Below are 27139 nucleotides of genomic sequence, written 5' to 3' on the forward strand. Positions count from 1 at the left end.
TCGTATTTCTGTGTGTTATTATATTATAATTAAGTCTATGATTTGATAGAGCAGTCTGACTGAGTGGTGGTAGGCAGCAGCAGGCTCGTAAGCATTCATTCAAATGGCACTTTCGTGCATTTTGCCAGCAGCTCTTTGCTGTGCTTCAAGCATTGCGCTGTTTATGACTTCAAACCTATCAACTCCCGAGATTAGGCTGGTGTAACCAATGTGAAATGGCTAGCTAGTTAGCGGGGTGCACGCTAATAGCGTTTCGAACATCACTCGCTCTGAGACTTGGAGTAGTTGTTCCCCTTGCTCTGCATGGGTAACGCTGCTTCGAGGGTTGTCGATGTGTTCCTGGTTCGAGCCCAGGTAGCGGCGAGGAGAGGGATGGAAGCTATTCTGTTACACTGGCAATACTAAAGTGCCTATAAGAACATCCGATAGTCAAAGGTATATGAAATACAAATGGTATAGAGGGAAATAGTCGTATAATTCCTATAATAACTACAACCTAAAACTTCTTACCTGGGAAAATTGAAGACTCATGTTAAAAGGAACCACCAGCTTTCATATGTTCTCATGTTCTGAGCAAGGAACTGAAACGTTAGCTTTCTTACATGGCACATATTGCACTTTTACTTTCTTCTCCAACACTTTGTTTTTGCATTATTTAAACCAAATTGAACATGTTTCATTATTTACTTGAGGCTAAATTGATTTTATTGATGTATTATATTAAGTTAAAATAAGTGTTCCTTCAGTATTGTTGTAATTGTCATTATTACAAATACAGCAAAAAAAATCGGCCGATTAATCGGTATCAGCTTTTTTGGTCCTCCAATAATCAGTATCGGTATCAGCGTTGAAAAATCATAATCGGTTGACCTCTAGTGTCTAGTATAGTATTCTACACAACTATAAAACATCATAGGAAGCAGTGCATGATCGATGGGGATACTACAATGTGTAGCATAGAATTCTACAGAATACTACACAATTCTTAAGTAAGTACTACATATAATGAAGGGATAGTACAGTGTGTAGTATAATATTCTACAGTATACTACAGTTTACTAAAGGTTTACTACAGAATTAAATAAAATTCTATATTAAGTACTATAGTATTCTATAGTAAACTGTATTTTTTTTAAATGTGGGCACAGTCTATGATGTGGCACGCAACCATTGGCTGAAGCATGCAACGTCTGAGCAGGACAACGCGACTGCTCGACACTCTCTCTCCTCCTCCTCCACTGATGCGACACCCCACTCGCTGTTTGTTTTTGGTTCAATGAAAGTGAATGAACTAAGTAGAGCAGACCCAGCAGCTACTAAATGGATGTCTATGGGAGACACATCCAGTTAAGTAACAATTATTTTTCAAAGGTAAACGACCTGAGTGAGCTCTCTTCATTTATCCACCGTCTTTGGCACGTCTCTTGCCTAGTCCAGTCAATGTGCCCGATAGACTGTAAAAAGAGGTGTGCCCCTCCACAAAATACTTCTGACAGATATTTTTTTATAAATATCTATGATCCCCAGATTTTGTGTTAAACAGTCTATAACAAAACATTCTTAGTGTTCAACAACACCTCCAAATCAAAGGTCATGTGGTTTGGTAAGAAGAATGCACCCCTCTCCCCACAGATGTGATTACTACCTCTGAGGGTTTAGAGCTTGAGGTCGTCACCTCATACAAGTACTTGGGAGAATGGCTAGATGGTACACTGTCCTTCTCTCAGCACATATCAAAGCTGCAGGCTAAGGTTAAATCTAGACTTGGTTTCCTCTATCGTAATCACTCCTATTTCACACCAACTGCCAAACTAACCCTGAATCAGATGACCATCCTACCCATGCTAGATTACGGCAATGTAATTTATAGATCGGCAGGTAAGTGTGCTCTCGAGCCGCTAGATGTTCTTTACCATTCGGCCATCAGATTTGCCACCAATGCTCCTTATAGGACACATCACTGCACTCTATACTCCTCTGTAAACTGGTCATCTCTATATACCCATCGCAAGACTCACTGGTTGATGCTTATTTATAAAACCCTCTTAGGCCTCACTCCCTACTATCTGAGATATCTACTGCAGCCCTCATCCTCCACATACAACACCCGTTCTGCCAGTAACATTCTGTTAAAGGTCCCTAAAGCACACACATCTCTGGGTCGCTCATCTTTTCAGTTCGCTGCAGCTAGCGACTGGAACGAGCTGCAAAAAACACTCAAACTGGACAGTTTTATCTCCATCTCTTCATTCAAAGACTCAATAATGGACACTCTTACTGACAGTTGTGGCTGTTTCACATGATGCATTGCTGTCTCTACCTTCTTGCCTTTGTGCTGTTGTCTGTGCCCAATAATGTTTGTACCATGTTTTGTGCTGCTACCATGTTGTGCTGCTACCGTGTTGTGTTGCTGTTATGTTATGTACCATGTTGTTGTTGTTATGTTGTGTGGCTACCATGCTGTGTTGTCATGTGTTGCTGCCATGCTATGTTGTTGGTTTTAGGTCTCTCTTTATGTAGTGTTGTCTCTCTTGTCATGATGTGTGTTTTGTCCTATATTTTTAATTTTTAATCACAGCCCCGTCCCTGCAGGAGACCTTTCACCTTTTGGTCGGCCGTCATTGAAAATAAGAATTTGTTCTTAACTGACTTACCTAGTTAAATAAAGGTTAAATCAAATAAAACAAATTAAAAAATGATTAAATTTGGGCTTAAAAATTAAGTAATTAATTTTACATCTGAAAAATAATAATAAACTGGAAAATGTGAGGCGGCATGTCCTTGTCTATGGGCATGATGCTTCTGTGTTCAACTTATTCACATCTGGAATGAGAAGAAGTAACTGCAGAACTACAGCTGCAGTTGATGTTGTTGGACAGCTCCTGTTTTCTGGTACTCTCTACTACCCCCTGGTGGTGACTTACAGAACTTCTATTAGTGGACCTTTTCATAACGGGCCTCTCTTTGCTTTCCTGGCAATGACAAACTCTATAGAATGAAGAAATCTTGGAAGGAACTATTAGACAGAGTAGAGGCCCATCCTCCTCAGGCTGCATCATGATACAGACATGCAGTAGATATTCACTCTTCTCACTGATTCACAGTCAGACATCCATTAGGCTCTCCTGAAGTGGACTCTGTGATCCCAGATCAGGTCTGTTCTGGTCTACTCTATTCTGCCACAGGTACAGCATGTCCCCACTAGGTGGTCCCATTAGACCGAAATATAAAGCCAGGGACCTAAAGGACACTACTGTAAGCAACATCAACCACACACACACACACACACCATGTCAAGGGATATTGTTTCTAACAAAGATATCTATGTATTTTTCAGGATGTTTTTGTATCCCTGGAAATAATCAGAATTCTTGTAAACATTCAGTTTTGAAAACATAGCATGCTAAAACATAGCATTTACCCATACCCCCTGGTATCTGGTCATTTGAACATAAGGACGGGGTAAGTTGAGCCGCCTTGGGGTAAGTGGGTGACGGTGTCCTGTGACAGTGGGTAAGTCAAAGTGTAATTCATGGAATGGGGGTGTGGTATATTGTATATCTTAAATGTATTCTTTCATCAAGTTGTCCACTCAAGAAAAAGCTTCAAACTGTATCCAGTGCCTGCAACCTGATTCAGTGCCTGCAACCTGGTTTGGGAATGAAATCATCCACATGTATTGATCACAGCTTTACTAAAGCTTCAGACAACTGCTCTAAATCAGTATCCACACCCATCAGATGTAGCGATCATAATTTAGTAGCCATATCTAGAGAAAACCAAAGTTCCAAAGGATGGGCCTACTGTAGAGATCATACAAGACGTTCTGTAGTGATTCATATTTTCTAGTCTGTTGTGTCTAAGGAACCAGACGTTGTTCTTAACGCATGCTTATTCCGGTTAATAATGAGTAATCAATAAGAACATTTCTGTAAAAACAGTTACATTTTTTTGTGGATCGCTGAGTGATTGAAACATTTTATGATTGAGAAGGGTGAGGCAAAACGAATGGCAAATAAGTGTGGCTGCAGAGCTAAAAGTATTGTATATTGAGAAATCATGCGACTAAACTCAACAAAAAGAAGAAAAAAAACTGTACTATAAATGATACATGATACAAAGAATGATAGTAAAAAGCTGTGGAGCACCTTAAATTACATTTTGGGTAAAAAGGCAAACTCAGCTCCGTCCTTCATTGAATCAGATGGCTCATTCATCACAAAACCCATTGATATTGTCAACTACTTTATTAATGATTTTGTTCTTTGGCAAGATAAGCAAATTCAGGCATGACATTCCAACAAGAAATTCTGAATAAGAGACCAAATTATAAAAGACAAGCATTGTAATTTTGAATTCCGTAAAGTGAGTGTGGAATATGTAAAAAAAAATGTTGACAAGCCACCTGGCCATAAGTTGTCAGACCCCACCTGAGTCTGACAACTTGGATGGAAAATGATTGTGGACTACATTGCCACTACTATTTGCCATCTTTTCAATTTTAGCCTACAGGAAAGTGTGTTCCCTCAGGACTGACATTCAGCATGTTTATAGGTGGGGCTGTACGGCTCTTACACAAATGACTGATGATTGGCTGAAAGAAATGTATAATAAGAAGCTTGTGGGACCTGTTCTGTTAGACTTCAGTGCAGCTTTTGACATTATCGACCATAATCTGCTGCTGTAAAAACAAATGAGGTACGATTTTACATCCCCTATAGTGTGTATGAGGAGTTACCTGTCTAACAGAACACAGAGTGTGTTCTGAATGGAAGCGGCAGGGTAGCCTAGTGGTTTAGAGTGTTGGACTAGTAACCGGAAGGTTGCAAGTTCAAACCCCTGAGCTGACAAGGTGCAAATCTGTTGTTCTGAATAGGCAGTTAACCCACTGTTCCTAGGCCGTCATTGAAAGTAAGAATTTGTTCTTAACTGACTTGCCTGGTAAAAAAATAAAATAAAAAAGCCTCTCCACCATGATCCTGGTAGAGTCAGGCATTCCCCAGGGCAGCTTTCTAGGCCCTTTGCTTTTTTTCAATCTTTACTAATGACCTGCCACTGGCACTGAGTAAATATTGTGTGTCTATGTATGCTGATGACTCAACACTATACACGTCAGCTTCCACAGCAAGTTAAATCTCTGCAACACTGGCACACGTTAGCATAACAAATTCCTCATCAACCTATCATAAACATTCCTCAGCCACCAGAGGGATAAACATAAACCTTTAATGTGGAGGTTTACATGTATACTCTGGTGGCTAAGTTGACCTATTTTAAGAAATGGCATTGGTTTGTGGAGAAAAAGTTTAAGATCTGTGATAGGCTGATGAGGAATGTGTTAAATAATCCCTGCCACCTGGTGAGGTTAGCATAGGGCTAACATCTGCCATGTTATCTGATGAGACCAGCTACATTGTAACATTTTATCACGTGACACTACAGCGCCAATTTTAATTGCCGGGTGCTTGAACTTCAACTTTTTTAAATAATCTTTGCAAGTATGGCCCCGGGGTCATCAGATAAGGCCTTGTGTGCCTCTGCTACTCTATAGTTTATCCTCACTTTCACACAGATACACATTTATTTTCTTGTTTGCCAGTGTAGCTCTTCAGTATCATCCAGTCTCTTGTTTTCATCCCTTTGCTGCTGCTCAAATGGACACATTCCTTTCTCATACTTCCTTGGCTGCTCTCTCAAGAACCTGGGGCTAGACCCTTTGCTTGTTTTACATTTGTATGTAGACATATACTGTATATGTTCCAATAAATCGAGAAAAAGGTCCCTGATCTGGTCCCTGTAGGTCCCTGTAGGTCCCTGATCTGGTCCCTGTAGGTCCCTGTAGGTCCCTGTAGGTCCCTGTAGGTCCCTGTAGGTCCCTGATCTGGTCCCTGTAGGTCCCTGATCTGGTCCCTGTAGGTCCCTGTATGATCTGGTCCCTGTTGAGATGGCAAGGTCCCTGTAGGTCCCTGATCTGGTTTGATCTGGTTAGGTAGGTCCCTGATCTGGTCCCTGTAGGTCCCTGATCCCTTAGGTCCCTGTAGGTCCCTGATCTGGTCCCTGTAGGTCCCTGTAGGTCCCTGATCTGGTCCCTGTAGGTCCCTGTAGGTCCCTGATCTGGTCCCTGTAGGTCCCTGTAGGTTGATCTGGTCCCTGTAGGTCCCTGATCTGTCTGTGCTCGCTATGGCTTGAGATGGCATTTTTTTTTTTTTTTACCTTTATTTAACCAGGCAAGTCAGTTAAGAACAAATTCTTATTTTCAATGATGGCCTGGGAACAGTGGGTTAATTAACTGCCTTGTTCAGGGGCAGAACGACAGATTTGTACTTTGTCAGCTCGGGGATTTCAACTTGCAACCTTCCGGTTACTAGTCCATCGCTCTAACCACTAGGCTACCCTGCCGCCCTATACAGCAAGACATATACTCTAGGTTAGATTTACCAAAACATAGGCCTACATTCTTTTCAGTTCCTGCCCTGACACAAAAAGATCAATTTATTCAAAGAAAAACATAATAATAAACTGTGAGAAAGAGATGTATGATTGTATAATGTCCGATATTTTCTGGAATTTGCATTTTGCGATCACCTCGAACAAGAAACATAGCCAAGATTTTATGGTGAAACGTGCCGAAACCTCTTTCTAATCATGCATTTAATGATTACAAGTTATTAGGCTACTGAACCGTGCATACGTTTAAAAATTAACTTGCTACCATCAAACATAAGCCTAAAGTAGGCTATTTAGTAACTCTTATTGCCCCGTTATTGAAGAGCCTATCTGGCAGCTTCATGGTTTGACAGTCAACCAGTGTGCACTGTGCACTCATGAACGTACGTCTTTATTGACCATGATTGATTGTGATTGGTTTAAAATTGACGAAAATGTTACATTTCAAACTAATCACAATCAAACCTGTGAGCACTACCATGTGAAAACCTCCAACCAGGATGCGCACAAATGCCACTTTCACGTGCTAGTCGGACCTCTGGAATCTCCGACTTGCTAACTGGTTGTAGTTATAGGATACATGTGCTACGTTCAAATAGTTAGCACGTCGGATATTTCAGAAAGTACCAATGATCCAATTGGTTCTCAGACTTTAAGGTCAAAAGTTCATCAGTGGGTCATATGGGTGAAGAGCTCCAGGACTGTGTTCATTATCCACCAAACTGAAGAAAACTGACTGAAACAGAGTAGGATCTACGTTTCAAAGAGAAAAGCACATTTTTGTTTTCTGTTGCAAACGGTTTTTAAACATTTTCCATGGTGTGCCCTGCTGAATGTGTCCCATGAAGTCTGTGAGCACCTCAGAGAGACCAAACTTGAGGGAACCAGCCAGTGGACAGACACATTAATCCAACAGTTGAGGCATAGCCATCCCATATAGGAGTAGTATCACGCCAGGCTAAGCCTGCGTGCAAAAATGTCACTTGTCACTTCAAAGCTAGACTGGAAATTGTTCAATGGCATGTTGTGTGTAAGCCAACTACCCTGGAATTCGAAACCACCTAATCAGTTTAAATGTTCTTTTGATTCCTGAATTAGACATCCGTCCGATTCATTGTTGTATTTAGTGGGAGACCCAGACATCAGTTAATTTCCTAGAAGGTCACGACATGTTGCCTTTTATTATCCACTTGACTGTGCTAATAAACAACCTGTTGAAGTAAACGGTAGGGGCGGACTGGGACCAGGAACCAGCCCAGGCATTTCTGATGCATCATTTTTTTCTGGGCCTGTGTCTGTGTAATGGGACAGCAGCCATTTAGCTTAATTAGTGCTCGCAATCCTTTCTCTCTCTCTCTCTCTTTTAAACAATCTTTTTTTTCTCCCGTGAGACCAGCCCGTTAGCCAAATGATGGAATAGCCCACTGGGCAGTTGCCTGAATTGCCCTATTGCCAGTCCACTTCTGAAGTAAGTCCACTGTAAATAGTAGAAAGGAGGGCATTGGCCATAAATCAGAGATCTTTACTGCTGCGTTCACACACCTTTGTTTCTGTGAGGCGGCGCTGACGTGCTCGGGGAGTCAGATAAAGGGTATTTCTCACCAACACTTTCCTGTTATTTTGCATGGCCCTTTGTTTGGTTGTGAAGTCTCAGTGTGTTGGTTCTCAGGGGAATGACAGGAACATGCAAGGCTGAACACTATCAACACCCCTCACAGCCCTCGCAGATCAGTCTCTTATCAGACCTGCGTCGTGTTCATTAGGCACCAAATGGAGAAGACAAAACACTGGCTGAAACAGGGAGGGAATAAGTGGACTACCTGATACAATAAGAAATACTAGTTTTTTTCCGTTTATGATTAATTACGTTTTTTAAAAACGTTTTCTGTTGCAACCCTGAACTGTCTGGCTGTCACAGTTTGAGGCTTGTTGTTCTGGCATTGCATCCTGACATGCAACACGTCCTGTTTCATTGGCTCTTACCTTGACATGGCCCTTGACCAGGTCAAGGCTATCCACTCCTTAGCATTCAATAAAGTCCATGCTATCTTTGTCATGGGTGGCTGAGTTTAGACCATAAGAAGCTCTAAAGCTTTGTAGGTCTACATGAAAAGCTGGAAAACGTTGGATAGCCTACATACTCTGCCATCTTGAAACGCTTCATGCTGTTTCTATACATATAAAAATTCAGTATTAATGTTGTCTACTGAAAGAAACTGGTGATAATTAGATGTCACACCCTTCAACAAACGTGTATGGTGTGTGACCTCCAATAGCAAAAACAGAGATGCATTGACTGAAATGGTGTCATTGAAGTACATGATGGGTTCAGATACCTTTATTCATAACCAAATGAGTCTATATTAGCCTTACTGTAGCCTATGTGACTGCTGCTGCTGAAGGTTTGTAAGAGACTGTCCAGTCATCCTTCCATGGAATTGTTGATGGTAAGAATATTGAAAAATTGGACCGGAATATGGCGAGAAGGAAAATGCCTTCCATCTGAACACAAGTACATTGTCTTTGTATAATAGAATAATATTCAATCCTATTCTATTCTATCCTATTATTTCTGCCTATTCTATCCTATTCTTTCTATCCTATTCTATCATATCCTATCATATTCTATTCTATTCTATCCTACCCCTATCCTATTCTATTCTATCCTATTCTATTCTATCCTACCCCTATCCTATTCTATTCTATCCTATTCTATTCTATCCTACCCCTATCCTATTCTATTCTATCCTATTCTATTCTACCCTTTTCTATCCTATTCTATTATATCCTATTCTATTCTATTCCATTATATCCTATTCTATTCTATTCTATTCTATTCCATTCTATCATATTCTATTCTATCCTATCCTACCCCTATCCTATTCTATCCTATTCTATTCTATTCTATCCTATTCTATTCTACCCTATTCTATCCTATTCTATTCTATCCTATTCTATTCTATTCCATTCTATCCTATTCTATTCTAGGCTATCCTATTCTATTCTAGCCTATCCAAATCAAATCAAATCAAATTTAATTGTCACATACACATGGTTAGCAGATGTTAATGCGAGTGTAGCGAAATGCTTGTGCTTCTAGTTCCGACAATGCAGTAATAACCAACAAGTAATCTAACCTAACAATTCCAAAACTACTACCTTATACACACAAGTGTAAAGGGATAAAGAACATGTACATAAAGATATATGAATGAGTGATGGTACAGAACGGCATAGGGAGATGCAGTAGATGGTATCGAGGACAGTATATACATATGAGATGAGTAATGTAGGGTATGTAAACAAAGTGGCATAGTTTAAAGTGACTGGTGATACATGTATTACATAAAGACGCAGTAGATTATATAGAGTACAGTATATACATATACATATGAGATTAATAATGTAGGGTATGTAAACATTATATTAAGTGGCATTGTTTAAAGTGGCTAGTGATATATTTTACATCAATTCCATCAATTCTTCTATCCTATCCTATCCTATTATATCCTATTCTATCCTATCCTATTCTATCCCATCCTATCCTATTCTATCCTACCCTACCCTATCCTATTCTATTCTATTCTATTCTATTCTATCCTATTCTATTCTATTCTATTCTATCCTATTCTATCCTATCCCATCCTATCCTATCCTATTCTATCATATTATATCCTATCAAATTCTATCCTATCCTATTCTATCCTATCCTATTCTATCCTATCCTATCATATTCTGTCATATTCTATCCTATTCTATCATATCCTATTCTATTCTATCATATTCTATCCTATCCTATTCTATCATATTCTATCCTATCCTATTCTATTCTATCCTATCCTATTATATCATATTCTATCCTATTGTGTCCTATTCTATCCTATCCTATTATATCATATTCTATCCTATCCTATTCTATTCTATCCTGTCCTATCCTATCCTATCCTATTCTATCCTATGATGTGCCTTCTCACAACATTCCAATACGGTTATTGCAGACACTGCCGTGCAACATGTCTTTGCTCCCTGTGAGTGTGAGAACTTGTTTGTGTTTAGGTGTTGACTTGAAGTTGTTTCAGGAAAGAATTCAGATAAACTCAAGCAGCCAGGGAGGAAGCACGGTGTCTCCAGCTCTGCCGGGATGACGGTCCGACAGTCACACCAGTGACGTGTGTCACTTGACAAATTCCAAGCCTTTTAAATTCCTGGGCAGGCACAACAACAACAGGAAGAAGGACCATTTTCACAGGTGTCAGGAAGCCCAGGAATAGGAAACAAACAAGCCTGATGCTGGAAAACAGTTGTGTTGTGTACCGTGCTGATTCTCGGAGGTGAGGGCTAGGCTAATAACAGGCTATTTTTAACCCTGACTGGGGTATTTTCAGAGTCAGGGTGGACATAGGCCACTCAATGGAGGTCCAAGAGTTCCATGAGTTCCAAAGTGATTCAATTGAGAGACAATAATAGGCTTTTAACTCGGCTATAAGTTATGACCAAACGGTGTCAATAAAGTTGGTAATTGGGAGACTTTTCAACCCTTTCGGATTTTTTTTTTCAAGTACACTTCATTAGCCCCAGAATCTACTCTTTTTTTTAAAGGATGTGCCGTATGACCACAAACGTTTCTGTACATTATGAACATACACTTCATGTTATCCATTTGGGCCAAATCTTTAGCATTTGTCAAAAAGTAGTGTGACAACTGCAGTTTTGCAGCTTCCATTGTCAGGCATCGAACGCCTCGTGGTATCAATATAATAATGTTGCATTCAGATAAGACATAGCTTTGCAGATTCATTTCATGTCCTTGTGGTTTTTCTAGAAAAGGTAGCCTAGCGGTTAAGAACTTTGAGCCGATACCCGAAAGGTCGCCGAATCGAACCTCCACGCCGACCATGTGCCCTTGAGCAAGGTACTTAACCCTAATTGCTCTTGTAAAAGACGCTCTGCTAAATGTATCTTTCTCTTTATGTAGACAGACATCTTTAATAACATAGGAGGGAAATAAACCGCAATGACTAAAACACAGGGCTTCAAACTGATTTTTTTCCAGGTCAACTTTGGTTTATTTGTAAGACCATACTGTACATTGGCAGGTGATATGACATATATATATATATATATATATATATATATAATATATATTGATCCATGTGGTCACAGGTGAAAGAAAAATAAGAGATTCTCAGTAAAGAACAATCAATCAATCAATCAAACATACAAACAATTAAAAAGCGCAGATCACAGTAGATACTTCTAGAAGAAAAGGATGAGACAATATATTATTTATTATTTTATATTCCTGGGGGGGTCATATCATATCAGCACAACATTTTCACATCATTTGATTGAACCAAATGATCTCAATTATGAATAAGTGAATGCAGCATTGCTAGAATGTTAGCTCATCATAGACATTCTAGATATATTCATGCTTTGTATAAAAGTAGAATAAACATATATTGGAACTGTGGTACATTTGACCTCCCTTCGTTTGGTACAACACAACTCTTATGACATGATGGGGCACTGGTATAAAATAGAAACACCACAACAGAGATGCTCAAAACATTCAATCATCTTGTAGAAAATGTGTTTTCTTAATAATACATAATAAAATATATCCTCCAATCATTTAATTTACTACTATGCTTTCTACATTTACACAGAATAAACTAAGTCTTGATAATGAGTGTCAGCGAGGTGTTAACCACTTTGGAGCAGTGGATCGTTCCCCATTCAGACTGGTGCTGTCATCTCCTGAACCAATCTCACCTCCTGAAAATGAGAAATATCACCAGGTCAATATCTATTTAATGTGATGTGACAACTGCAAATACTTCACAGAGATACACAGGCTGCGTTTCTTTAACTGGTTTTAATTGCTTTTAATTGTGTCGTTGCTTTAGTGCTACTCCACATTGTGTATCCAAAACATGCTCAAATGGATTTGCTTTTTTAGCTCTACAGTTTCTCAGACAAAGACGAGACCTTTCAACCCGGATTTAGAAGCACTGGATAATCTCCATTGGAAGTGCTTCATAGTCCAGAATCGGTGTCCAATAGGGTGGCTCTTACATTGAAGTATTTTCTCAATCTCTTACCTGCATTGGGGTGCTGTGTCTTCAGCTTGCTGGCGATTTTGGTGAAGAATTTGAAGGTGAGGCAGGCTCCTGTCTCTCTGTCACAGATACCTCCAGCTTTGCAATGGCATGTTTTACCACACCCTACCCCATAGGTTCCATACATGCAATCTGTAAGGAAGGGAATACCATTCAATGTTATTCCACTTGCAGGAGAGGGACATGATATGTACTTACAGTAGGCAATTAAATGATCATCCATTAGACAAACAAAGTACAGAGTGGGGATGTCAACGGGCCACAGAGATGTATTTTCTATTCTATTCTGTTCTGTTCTATAGGTCCATGATCCTTTGCTCTTTATCAGATCTGCATTATAGTGATGTAAGACTACATATTACAGTTCTCTTCACCACTATCAACATGAGCAGACATAGTAAACATTCCAAATTCGAAAAATTTTGCGTCCAAAAAGGCCACAGTGAAAGCTAAGCATTGCTTGATGTAAATACTCATATTCTACATGAAGCGTGTCATAGTAGGCGTCGTTTTCATTACGGTAACTTTTAGGAATGCTATGAACACAGAAACTATAGATCCCTTTGGAAAAACAGCAATGAAACAGTCAGGCTAAGCGTGAACGAAATGAAGCTTCCAGGGTTCCTTGGAATCGTTTTGGGAAGAAATAAACAGACGTAATAGTCAATATGTAACACAATATAAATAGGTATCACATGTATCTAGCCTGTTATGGCATATGTATGGACTATGTACAGATTAATCACACAATTTATGATGCGCAATTGCGCATTTGATGTGTCATGGTGAATATTAGCCTACCTTTGCAGATGCCATATTCATCTCCATAGTCGTCCTCATCTTTGTAGAACTCGCAGAATAACCCCGGTCCGCACTTGACTCCATGCATCCCAGACACAGTGCGATAGCAGTGTTCCCCTCTGTCTGCCGCACAGACCTGGCAACAACCGCAGTCATCCAGCACTGTCCGTCTGCAGCGCTGCGTCAAGCCGCACAGATCCACATTGCACCGCTCCGGGCAGTTCACTGCGTACTTGACACTTGCTCCCCAAGCCTCAACATTACGCACTATGAATATGGAGAAGACTGTGAAAAGGAGAAAATACATCTTTGGATAAGATTTAGCAAGGGGCGCCTGGGATGTTCAGAAGAGCTGTTCTGGGCTGACGACGTCGCTGCTTGAATGGAGTGGCTTAATACACGAGGTTGCATGGTTATATCAGCTTAAAAACAAGTTTGTTTTTTCCCCACATGGTTTGCCCTCGTCAATTTCCTCAATCCGGTGTTGTCATCTAGTCTAGTTGCCAGCCTGTCCCCCTGTTTTAGAAATCCGGCATGGAAGTGGGAATTACACTCAACTGCCATCCAGGAATTGAAGTCTGTACAAACTGATGTCATAGTTTGTTTGTGTAGAGGAGACAGTAAGATGCCCCTTTGACCCCCCAAAGTTCCTGGTTCCTTACTTGACCCCAAGGAGACAGACAGTCAATCTAACACATCTGTCCGTCTGTCTATCTGCCTCTCTGTCTGCCCACCTGTCTGTATGTCTGTCTGTATATCTGTCCTTCTGCATGTATGTCTGTCCGCCTGTCCGCCCGCCCGTCCATCCGTCTGTCTGTCCGCTGCCTGTCTGTATGTCTGTCTGTCCGTCTGTCTGTCCGTCCGTCCGTCTGTCTGTCCGCCGCCTGTCTGTATGTCTGTCCGCCGCCTGTCTGTATGTCTGTCTGTCTGCCTGTCCGTCTGTCTGCCTGTGTGCATGTCTGTCCACCCGCCTGTCTGTTTCTCTGCCTCACTCTCTTACACAGACACTCTTTGTCTTATAAGCGGTCACCGATCCTTAACAGTTAGATGGCAGTATCATATAGAGGCAAAGACCACATGTAATAGACTGGTGGCAGCAGTGGGATAATCCCTGCAGTCTATTACCTGTCTCTCTGTCTCTGTCTCTCTGTAAGATTATCAGTATTATACTGTTAGACAGAGACAGAGACAGAGAGAGACAGAGACGGATAATAGACTGCAGTGATTATCACACTGTTGCCACCAGTGTAGTAATTTAGGTGCACCAGTCAGTGCAGGACTTGGACCAGCGACCCCTTTGTTAGGGGGAGACAGGGTAGCCTAGTGGTTAGAGTGTTGGACTAGCAACCAGAAGGTTTCAAGTTCAAACCCCCGAGCTGACAAGGTACAAGGTACAAATCTGTCGTTCTGCCCCTGAACAGGCAGTTAACCCACTGTTCCTTGAAAATAAGAATTTGTTCTTAACTGACTTGCCTAGTTAAATAAAAAAATGGGGCATGTAGGCTATAGCACCTGTGCCAGAGACTTGTTAGAGAGAATCAAATTTGTCTACGCATGATCATGTACACCTGTTGTATCACACGCTTTGTAAACAACAGCAAAATGCTTTCTTTACAGGCCCTTCCCAAAAGTGTAGAATATAATAAAAAATGCAATTGAAATAATAATAATAGATAATAATAATAGAGTGCAGTGCAGGCCATGAAAATGGTCAAATACGCCAGTCACCCTAGTCAGTCTGTTCTCTCTGCTACCGCACAGCAAATGGTACTGGAGTGCCAAGTCTAGGTCCAAAAAGCTTCTTAACAGTTTCCACCCCCAAGCCATAAATCTCCTGAACAGCTAATCAAAGGGCTACTCTGCTACTCTTTTCTTATTATTTACGCATGATCATTTTAACTCTACCTACATGTACATATTACCTCAATTACCTCAACTAACCGGTGCCCCCGCACATTGACTCTGTACCGGTAATACCCTGTATATAGCCTCACTATTGTTATTTTACTGCTGCTGTTTAATTATTTGTTACTTATATTTTCTATTTTTCTACATATCTATTTTTTTTAACTTAACACATTTTTCTTCTTAACTTCTTTAAGCATTGTTAGTTAAGGGCTTGTGAGGTCTACTACACCTGTTGTATTCAGCATTTCACTGTCAGGTCTACTACACCTGTTGTATTCAGCATGTCACTGTGAGGTCTACTACACCTGTTGTATTCAGTATTTCACTGTAAGGTCTACTACACCTGTTGTATTCAGCATTTCACTGTCAGGTCTACTACACCTGTTGTATTCAGCATGTCACTGTGAGGTCTACTACACCTGTTGTATTCAGTATTTCACTGTAAGGTCTACTAATCAAATCAAATCAAATTTTATTTGTCACATACACTCCCTAAGGGCTTGTGAGGTCTACTACACCTGTTGTATTCAGCATTTCACTGTCAGGTCTACTACACCTGTTGTATTCAGCATTTCACTGTAAGGTCTACTACACCTGTTGTATTCAGCATTTCACTGTAAGGTCTACTACACCTGTTGTATTCAGCATTTCACTGTAAGGTCTACTACACCTGTTGTATTCAGCATTTCACTGTAAGGTCTACTACACCTGTTGTATTCAGCATTTCACTGTGAGGTCTACTACACCTGTTGTATTCAGCATTTCACTGTGAGGTCTACTACACCTGTTGTATTCAGTATTTCACTGTCAGGTCTACTACACCTGTTGTATTCAGCATTTCACTGTCAGGTCTACTACACCTGTTGTATTCAGTATTTCACTGTGAGGTCTACTACACCTGTTGTATTCAGCATTTCACTGTAAGGTCTACTACACCTGTTGTATTCAGTATTCCACTGTAAGGTCTACTACACCTGTTGTATTCAGTATTTCACTGTAAGGTCTACTACACCTGTTGTATTCAGCATTTCACTGTAAGGTCTACCCCATCTGTTGTATTCAGCATTTCACTGTAAGGTCTACTACACCTGTTGTATTCAGCATTTCACTGTCAGGTCTACTACACCTGTTGTATTCAGTATTTCACTGTAAGGTCTACTACACCTGTTGTATTCAGTATTTCACTGTAAGGTCTACTACACCTGTTGTATTCAGTATTTCACTGTAAGGTCTACTACACCTGTTGTATTCAGTATTTCACTGTAAGGTCTACTACACCTGTTGTATTCAGTATTTCACTGTAAGGTCTACTACACCTGTTGTATTCAGTATTTCACTGTAAGGTCTACTACACCTGTTGTATTCAGTATTTCACTGTAAGGTCTACTACACCTGTTGTATTCAGCATTTCACTGTAAGGTCTACTACACCTGTTGTATTCAGTATTTCACTGTAAGGTCTACTACACCTGTTGTATTCAGTATTTCACTGTAAGGTCTACTACACCTGTTGTATTCAGTATTTCACTGTAAGGTCTACTACACCTTTTGTATTCAGTATTCCACTGTAAGGTCTACTACACCTGTTGTATTCAGTATTTCACTGTAAGGTCTACTACACCTGTTGTATTCAGCATTTCACTGTAAGGTCTACTACACCTGTTGTATTCAGTATTTCACTGTAAGGTCTACTACACCTGTTGTATTCAGTATTTCACTGTAAGGTCTACTACACCTGTTGTATTCAGTATTCCACTGTAAGGTCTACTACACCTGTTGTATTCAGTATTCCACTGTAAGGTCTACTACACCTGTTGTATTCAGTATTCCACTGTAAGGTCTACTACACCTGTTGTATTCAGTATTTCACTGTAAGGTCTACTACACCTGTTGTATTCAGCATTTCACTGTAAGGTCTACTACATCTGTTGTATTCGGCGCATGTGACAAATAAAGACCAATTCGATTTTTTGCGTATATTTTGTATTTGTAATTATTGTGGCTCTCCATTAACTACCCTTCCTGTGATCCAGCAAAATTAACTTAAGGCATTTATATTATACAATTTAAAAACATTAGCTACAATACATTTCACAACAGATTTCACAAAACATTAAGTGTGCCCTCAGGCCACTACTCTACTACTACCACATATTGGGGTTCCCAAGTGGCTCAGCAGTCTAAGGCACTACAGACCAGGCTGTATCAAAGCTGGCTTTGATTGGGAGTCTCGTGGGATGCATTTGGCCCAGTGTTGTTAGTTAAGGCTTTGGCATGGGTAGGCTGTCATTGTAAATAATAATTTGTTCTTAACTGACTTGCCTAGTTAAATAAAGGTGACATAAAACATACAGTATCTGTATTTTGCCAATAAACCCGAAGAAGAATCTTGGTCTCGCGTTACTTTTTCCGTGTGTTCTCGCTGACGCCCAGGCATGAAGGGCTGTGCTTTTCCTGTGGTGCTGCTTTTCATGGCAACCAGGCACAATACTGTTGTTTCGTCCTGGCGAGACCGAAAACATTTTGCCGGTGCCGTGTCGGGAGACCGACTTAATGGAAACCTGGATGTCTTAACTTGTTACTTATTTGTATTCATTAATTCTAGATAAATAATTATTTGTAAAACTTGTTTTTTCCCGTTAGCTGTCAACTGCAGTGGCACTGTAACGTTAGTTGCCAGCTGTAGCTAACGTTAGCTAACTGAGCGAACGAGGAAAGCAGAGACCGGGTGTGAATAACACTGACAACAGAGGTAGGGTTTTATTTTGAATGCATTTGTGTATGCAGTGTGTGTAGCTATGCCAATAGAAAATCACCGTTACACAACATTTTGTGTTACAAAAATAACAATTGTTGATAGCTAGCTAACTTGGCTTGTTGCTAGCTAGCAATGCTGTCTAATGTCAGAATGACACAGTGCAGTCTGTACAGCCGTATCCTATTAGTCAAGATGGCTAACTATAGCTAGGTTGAGTTTGGTTAAAGAGCAGTTGTCAACCTAGCTAGATAGAAAGCTAAGATCTGATAGGACAGTAGCTAGCTACTAGCTTGCTGCAACATAATACAGACCTGCTAACGTTACACAATGCAGATCTGGTGCTGATTAGAAAATGACAGCTGTCACTCCACCACATCTGTGAGTAGTTTATGTATTGTATTGTACCTATGCAAGTTAGCTAGCTTTTACTGTAGCTAACTGTTTAGAATACCCAGCTAGTCAATGTGATTGCAAGGATAAAAGCGACCAGAATCCACTTTAGTCACCCTGTGCCGTGTATGTCTTGCAAAACAACAATGTGAGTTTTTTTTCCCAGCTGAATTTGTTTTCAGGAGCACATGGTCCTCTTGTAGTAGATTAGCTACACTTTGAAACAGAGGTGATACAGTATGTAAACACTAACATACAGTCATTACACAGTAGGTAGTGTAAAACATAGAACACTGAATTTTCGTCCAACCCATCCTTCCTAAATTCGCCCACCTTTCTCAATCAATGAGAGAAGATTTGAAATAGTCAAGATGGCGGCATCTATTACATGTCTACTACATTAGCAGTTGACATTTTCTCACAGTCACTGATTGTTTTCTGCAAACTGAAAGCCTGTCTGCAATGCCAGGATACCTGGGGGAATAGCTGTCAAATTCAAACCTGTCTTTCAAGTCACAGTCATGTCCTTTGTTTTTGAATGTTAGTCATGCACTCTCATATTGTGGTCTTCTGATGACAGAAGAGTATTCAGAGAAAGGTGATCAGCTTTCCACAAACCTCTGTCACAGATTCTTTGCTTCATGAAGTCTCGAGGTTAGAGCATTGGGCCAGTAACTGAAAGTTTGCTGGTTCAAATACTGGAGCTGACAAGGTGAATAATATTTTATTAAAAAAAAAATCTGTTTTAGTACCATCTAGCAAGGCACTTAACACTAGTTGCTCCAGGGCTGCTGTCCAATAGTGACCCTGGCTGTGACCCCACTCTGGTGTCTCAGGGAGTTGGATTATGCAAAAAAAAAAATGATTTTTTATTACACACTTATAAATAAAGGCACCTCTCTAATAATAATAATAATAATTGTTGTCTCAATTGTTACAGTTGCCACTGGTTTGTTAACAATGAGGAATCATGCCATTGTTGTCGTGTCATTCGTCCCACCCCATCATGCATTGATTTTAGGCCATTTTGCAGCTGAATTTAACCGTACTGTAGCTTACTGTTGCATCTCAGCTTAGTAACTGTTAGCTAGTCCTAGGGTATGTTGAAATCTGACATAGGGATTGAGTGATAGACATTATTTACTGCTGTATGAGGCAATTCTCGTATGAAAGGCTTGCTTCCAGCTTATGGCTAGAAAGAAGATTGTTCAGGCCACTTTTCTCTCTGTAATTAATTATGGTGACTTGTTGTATATGCATGCAACCTCCTCCACCTTACAGAGACTGGACTCTTTATCAATCATCCTCGCGCTTTATTACAAATGCCAAGTCACTCACCCACCATTGCACCTTGTACCAAATGGTAGGTTGGACCTCAATTTATATGCGCAGAAAGCTACATTTGTATGTGTTCATCTACAAAGCTCTTTTGGGTCAACTCCTTCATCTCTGTAGTCTGGTCTCCTTCACCACCAGCAGTTACCATAACCAGTCTGCTAGGTGGTTGCTACTTAAAGTTCCCAGGACATTCACAGTATTAGACAAGACTGCCTTCTCTTCTTGTGCACCAGAGGCATGGAATAGTCTACTTCATCTATCATGCTTCATCTAGATATATTAGTCACTGAATGAATTAAAAATATTGTTGTGAGACTGTTACAGAGGAATTTTATTTTTAGGCTGGATCATGTTGTTGAATTGTATTGTTGTATGTTGTAGTTCTGTAATATACTGATTGTTGCTGCCTTCTTGGTCAGGTCTCCCTTGAAAAAGAGACTCTGGGTCTCAATGGGCTTTTCCTGGTTAAATAAAGGTTAAATATAATATATAAATAACTCCATTAGCTAGTTTCATGAACACCAATTATGCCTGGTCCTCGACAATTATGCCTGGTTCTAGAAAATTAGGCCTGGTTCTAGACAACAACAAAACAAAATACTTAGCGCCAATTGACAATTTGTATTGAACATACTTTTTAGGACTAGTCCTAATTAGTGTCTGGGAAACCAGCCCTACGGTCTGTTATTTCAATACTCTGTGTATGACGACCTAAGTTTTATTGCCACCGGTCACCTTACTATTTGCTTTTTATTATTAGTAACATGTAACCTAACCTGCACATTTTGCTCTCGCATATAGTAAATAATCAGAGACCGCCTGACCAGTCTGGAGCTGTAGGTCAACCTGATACTAGACAAAGTGTGAGGCCTCTCCAATTGACATTCATTTTAATAATGATACCCCCCCCCCTCCCCCCATGCCCAATATAGGTCCGTCTGTTGATCCAGATGGTTGGTCAGGTGCTGGTTCAGGGATGTGGCAGAGTTATCCAGGGAGGGCTAGGTTAGGTCCGACTAGCTATGTCAAGAACTTTACTGTATCGTTGTTGCCTCTCTTAAAAGACGCTTCCTGTTATTTTTGTCCACTGGAAACCATACAGGCTCAGTCCTAGGGCTGTGCTCTAGGCAAGCTGCCTGCCTCATGCCTGACTGTTGAGCTGCAAAAGAGAGAAGAGGCTCACTCTCAGACATTAGTCGGCCCATAGCTAGCTCTCACTTCACTAATGCTGCATCATGTTAATGTATTACAGTAAGAGTTCAAGTTCTATGAAGGCTGATGAAAGTCTTAATGCACTGTGCTGTGCATCGAGTTCAATTGTCTGTTGTGATGTTGCTGAGGAATCTCAACACTCCGCGTACAAGGTAGAGTTGAGCGGCAACGAGTGTGGGTGGACTGAAGCTCCGACTATATCGAGTCACTGTCAGTCGATACTTGAAAAAAAAAAAAAACCTTAAACCCTTACTGTGTACCGATGTTTATCCTGTTTATCCTGCTGGGCTCGTATTTGTTTGCTTGAAATCCATAGTTAAAAAAAATGAACTTGAGTCAAATACAACCACTGACTGTTTCCTAGTTTCTGTTGCTCTAAAATGTCTCTAAGACATAGTGTAATCAATGTAATCTGCCAATCAGTTGACGCATGCACTGAGTTGTCATTTTAGAGCGAGGCGAAGAAGGAAACGGTCGGTGGTTGTATTTTGACTCCAGTATGAAAGTATGGATGCCCCATACCCTCCGCTAGACCAGAGAGGGGCTACTGTGCTGGACTGTCTCATCCAAGCTACTGTGTTGGCCTCTGGGCATTGTAGAGACTGAGGTAACCATTGAAAGGTTTGACTTTTATCTGTCTAATGGAAAATTAAGAGTCTCTCAAGTTATTGACCAGTTCAAGGGGATGGTGGCAATATTACCCTAGGCGTTGGCAGCACTTGGAAAACGAGTATACTCCAAGACTAACAAAAACGCAATTAAACTCTTATTAGCCTGCTCTTACCTTATCAGCAATAATAACATAATTTGACATGCTTTGTTTGATCACATGATCACGTCTTAGGCCTATTATCAATATTATCAATAGGCCTGCTGTGGTGTTTTGTTGTGTAGCGTAATGGAGTTCAAGGCTTGTGATCAGAGAGGGGTGTTGTGCTAAGCAGTGTTTGTAAGCAGTAGATTGTAGAACAAGACGTCTGGAAGGTTAGTTGGCTAGACATAGAGGGTTATTAAGAAGGGACTGGGTTCAATGGGATAGTGTGTCATACATTCATGGTCATGTGCCTACTGCCCTGCTGCTAGACGAAGCCTTGCCTTGCTGTGGCGCGACACTGAAACAGAATGTATTTAAAATGGAGAATCATATTTCCGTACTACTGGTACTTTCCAGCTGCTGACCAGTGACTGCTGCCACCAACTGTAATGTACATGAATTATTTACAAGTCACAGCCCCATATCGATCAGATCAAGACGAGGGATTCCTTTACTGAAAGGCCTTGACGCCAAGGACATTTCAGTTAAGCTATTTTCATGTCATCTCATGTCCTAAGAAGACTTTCAGACCACTTTAAATCAGATTCAAGTTTCAGTGTTTTAATTAAGGATCCGCCCCTTCCTCCTCCCCATTTTCCCCTAAAATGACATACTCAAATCTAACTGCCTGTAGCTCAGGACCTGAAGCAAGGATATGCATATTCTTGGTACCATTTGAAAGGAAACACTTTGAAGTTTGTGTAAATGTGAAACTAATGTAGGAGAATATAACACAATAGATCTGGTAAAAGATAATACAAAGAAAAAACTAGTTTTTTTTTTGTATTTTTTTTATACCATCTTTGAAATGCAAGCGAAAGGCCATAGTGCATTATTCCAGCCCAGGTGCAATTTAGATTTTGTCCACTAGATGGCAGCAGTGTATGTGCAATGTTTTAGACTGATCCAATAAACTATTGGATTTCTGTTCAAAATGTTGTATCAAGACTGCCCGAATGTGCCTAATCGATTTAATAATACATGTTCAAGTTCATTAGCACTCTCCTCAAACAATAGCATTGAAATCTTTCACTGTAATATCTACTGTAAATTGGACAGTGCAGTTAGATTAACAATTTAAGCTTTCTGCCAATATCAGATATGTCTATGTCCTGGGAAATGTTCTTGTTACTTACAACCTCATGCTAATCGCATTAGCCCATGTTAGCTCAACCTTCCCGCGGGGGGACCCACTGATCCTGTAGAGGTTTTAATGTGCTAAGCTTTCGTTCAACACAACTTTCGTCGGGGCATACAGCCAAATACAGTGATAGGCCATAGCTTTTATAGCGGTGGTGTTTAATAATTTGACCTTTATAACCTAATTATACTGTATGAACCAAGGTGTTTTCTCTCTCTCCTTCGGTCCCGTCCCTGACAGCTGCAATAACTCCAGTGTAGATAATGATCAGGAGAAATGCTGCCTTGATTTTGGTATCTATAGCTCATAGTCTAACCTTATTAACCAAGGTGCTTTCTCTTTCTCTTTCTCCCCTTCATCTGTTCCTGACAGCTGTAATAACTCCACAGTGTAGATAATGATCAGGAGAAATGGTGCCTTGCCAGACCCACGTGATGCTGAAGTGGCAGGAGCATCTGAACAGCTCCTGGGCGGCGGAGGACAGCCAGACGGCCACGCGCCAGGGGGCTGCAGGACTCTACGCCAAACTGCTACACAATAAGGAGGTGGTGGGGGTGGCCCAGCCTGTAATGGTAAAGGAACAGAATGTGCTCAACTCTTACCCTCTTGCATATATTATATAGCCTGAGTTCCAGTACCGTTTGTGTTCTCATGCCAAACCCCCTGTCACTCATTGTCATGACAATAACAGCAATGGAGCAGGCAAGAGCACAGACTGATCTGGGACCAGACTCAGTATTAGGAAGGTGTTCCCAATGTTTGGTGTACTCGGTGTATATTCAAAATGCTTGAATATAAGTTGCAATTGAAGGGTTTGTTTTTAATTTCAGGACTTGATTGGCCCGCGCCTGCCAGACTTCCAGTATGAGTCCAGTGCTGCTGAGGAGCGGGAGGAGTACCTGTCGTCGTTACTCCACAGCCAGCGCTGCCTGGCCCACCGTGTGCTGGCCCGGACACCCTATGCCCTGGGCCTGCACCACCGCCTCGTGGTCCTCCAGCGGATATACTACGCCCTCCACAGCAAGTACCACGACCGCTTCCGGGCTCCTGCTCCCCCTCAGACCATGACTAGCCAGGACAGCGGGGCCATGGAGCCTGCCTCAGAGCCCTGGCTGCCTGGAGGAGGGTCCAGAGTTAAATCAGGGACGGACGTTCTGATCGAGATGGGCGTACGGACAGGACTGAGTCTCCTCTTCGCCCTGCTGCAGCAGAACTGGCGGTACGCCCGTGAGGACCCCGGAGTGGCGCTGTGTAACGATGTGTTGGCTACCGCTTCCTCTGTCCTGGCCTCCCTGCCCCCTCTCTCTCTGGCCAACGAGAACAAAATCCCAGCGGTGGGGCTGGACTGCCTGGCTCAGGTGGCAGACTTCCTGAAGAAGACGTCTGTGAGCTCTGGGAGTGGAGGGGCAGATCGGGCGGGACGCAGGCTGGCTCTGGAGCTGCTGCTGGGTCTGGCTGTACAGAGGGGCTCCCTGAGATTCCTGCTGGAGTGGGTGGAGGTGGCTCTGGCCGCCTCCTCTTCCTCTATAACTTCCTCCACGGGGTCACAACAGTTACAGTCAGAGGGAGGAGTAGGCTATGACCTCATCTATCAAACACTTCTTCAAATGAGGCAATACTCGGTACGTATGTTCCCTCACCTTGACCTTCTCCTTTCTATTCAGGGTAGGTTTCATCAATAATAGCAGTGATTGTGTTCTGCTATTTATATAGATTATGGGGGCATCCCAAATGGTATAGCGGCTCAGGTAAAAAGACGTGTACTATATAGGGAATAGGGCTCAGGTCAAAAGTAGTGTACTATATAGTGAGTGGGGCTCTGGTCAAAAGTATTGTACTATATAGGGAATAGGGGGCCATTTGGTACCCCTAAAGTCTAATCCTGGGGGGGGGTGGGGGTGGGGTTCTACTAAACTAACATATGGAATTATTTTACGATGGTCATACCCAAGGATCATTTAGCGATTTAATTGGGGGGAGAACAAGTATTTGATACACTGCCGATTTTGCAGGTTTTCCTACTTACAAAGCACGCAGAGGTCTGTAATTTTTTTATCATAGGTACACTTCAACTGTGAGAGACGGAATCTAAAACAAAATTCCAGAAAATCACATTGTATGATTTTTAAGTAATTCATTTGCATTTTATTGCATGACATAAGTATGAATTATTATTATTATTATTATTATTATTATTATTAAGTACATAATACATACATACATACAAATACATATGGAATCATGTAGTAACCAAAAAAGTGTTGAACAAATCTAACAAAAATGTATATAATTTATTCTACAATGTAGAGAATAGTAGAAAAGAAAAGAAAACCCGTGAGTAGGTATGTTCAAACTTTTGACTGGTACTGTATATAAAAAAAAATTGAAATAAAATAAATATATTATAATAATTTGATCAAACATTGAATTTTGGTTTACTACTATTAGCCAATAGAAACGCAATGAATAACAGATTCGTAGATAGAAAAACATAGTCAAAATCAAATCAAAATGACGTTATTTTTGAAATGTCTGTCCTATACCTGAGTGATTATAAGAAAGATCAGTCAATTATTTATATACAGTGCATTCGGAAAGTATTCTAAAATGTATTAAATTAAAAAAAATCCTCATCAATCTACACACAATAGCCAATAATAAAGCTTAGACAGGTTTTTAGAAATGTTTGCAAACTAGAACTATTCAGACCTTTTGCTATAAGACTAAACATTTTGCTCAGGTGGATCCTGTTTACGTTGATCACCCTGAAGTTGTTTCTACAACTTGGTTGGAGTCCACCTGTGGTAAATTCAATAGATTGGATATGATTTGGAAAGGTCTGTATGTGGTCCCACAGTTGACAGTGCATGTCAGAGCTAAAACCAGGTCAAATGAATTGTCCGTAGAGCTCTGAGACAGGATTGTGTCAAGGCACAGATCTGGGGAAGGGTACCAACTAGAGGTCGACCGATTATGATTTTTCAATACCGATACCGATTATTGGAGGACCAAAAAGGCCGATACCGATTAATCGGCCAATTAAAAAAACAAAACATTTTTATTTGTAATAATAACAATTACAACAATACTAAATGAACACTCATTTTAACTTAATATAATACATCAATAAAATCAATTTAGCCTCAAGTAAGTAATGAAACATGTTCAATTTGGTTTAAATAATGCAAAAACAAAGTGTTGGAGAAGAAAGTAAAAGTGCAATATGTGCTATGTAAGAAAGCTAACGTTTCAGTTCCTTGCTCAGAACATGAGAACATATGAAAGCTGGTGGTTCCTTTTAACATGAGTCTTCAATATTCCCAGGTAAGAAGTTTAAGGTTGTAGTTATTATAGGAATTATAGGACTATTTCCCTCTATACCATTTGTATTTCATTAACCTTTGACTATTGGATGTTCTTATAGGCACTTTAGTATTGCCAGTGTAATAGTATAGCTTCCGACCCTCTCCTCGCTCCTCCCTGGGCTCGAACCAGCAACACAACGACAACAGCCACCATCGAAGCAGCGTTACCCATGCAGAGCAAGGGGAACAACTACTAGAAGGCTCGGAGCGAGTGACATTTGAAACGCTCTTAGCGCTCGCTAACTAGCTAGCCATTTCACTTCGGTTACACCAGCCTCATCTTGGTAGTTGATAGGCTTGAAGTCATAAACAGCGCAATGCTTGACGCACAACGAAGAGCTGCTGGCAAAACGCACGAAAGTGCTGTTTGAATGAATGTTTACGGGCCTGCTTCTGCCTACCACCGCTCAGTCAGATCCTTAGATACTTGTATGCTCAGTCAGATTATATGCAACCCAGGACACGCTAGATAATATCTAGTAATATCATCAACCATGTGTAGTCAACTAGTGATTATGATTGATTGTTTTTTATAAGATAAGTTTAATGCTAGCTAGCAACTTACCATGGCTTACTGCATTCGCGTAACAGGCAGTCTCCTTGTGGAGTGCAACGAGAGCGAGACAGGTCGTTATTGCGTTGGACTAGTTAACTGTAAGGTTACAAGATTGGATCCACCGAGCTGACAAGTTGAAAATCTGTCGTTCTGCCCCTGAACGAGGCAGTTAACCCACTGTTCCCAGGCCGTCATTGAAAATAAGAATGTGTTCTTAACTGACGTGCCTCGTTAAATAAAGGTATAAAAATAATCGGGAAATCGGCGCCCAAAAATTGCAATTCCCAA

General features: G+C 40.8%; 2 protein-coding genes across 7 annotated transcripts in view; one reads left to right on the forward strand and one right to left on the reverse strand.

Annotated features, from left to right (window-relative positions):
- Nucleotides 1–11495: 11495 nt before the first annotated feature.
- esm1 (endothelial cell-specific molecule 1) lies at nt 11496–13890 on the reverse strand. Its single transcript, XM_024434016.2, has 3 exons — nt 13371–13890; nt 12552–12701; nt 11496–12225 (listed from the first exon to the last, which is right to left on the reverse strand). The coding sequence occupies exons 1-3, from the start codon at nt 13675–13677 to the stop codon at nt 12143–12145; spliced, it is 540 nt and encodes a 179-aa protein (XP_024289784.1). The 5' UTR covers nt 13678–13890; the 3' UTR covers nt 11496–12142.
- A 3833-nt stretch (nt 13891–17723) lies between these two features.
- Nucleotides 17724–27139, forward strand: part of LOC112259490 (probable E3 ubiquitin-protein ligase HERC1) — a 96241-nt gene continuing 86825 nt past the window's right edge. For all 6 annotated transcript variants that reach the window (XM_042326469.1, XM_042326464.1, XM_042326465.1 and 3 more), the window contains exons 1-3: nt 17724–18029; nt 23303–23502; nt 23761–24552. In XM_042326469.1, the coding sequence (XP_042182403.1) occupies nt 23341–23502; nt 23761–24552 (954 nt within the window). In that variant the 5' untranslated portion in view covers nt 17724–18029; nt 23303–23340. The remainder of the gene's footprint in view (nt 18030–23302; nt 23503–23760; nt 24553–27139) is intronic.

This window comes from Oncorhynchus tshawytscha, linkage group LG09, assembly GCF_018296145.1.
Source record: "Oncorhynchus tshawytscha isolate Ot180627B linkage group LG09, Otsh_v2.0, whole genome shotgun sequence".
In the NCBI taxonomy this organism is placed as follows: domain Eukaryota; kingdom Metazoa; phylum Chordata; class Actinopteri; order Salmoniformes; family Salmonidae; genus Oncorhynchus; species Oncorhynchus tshawytscha.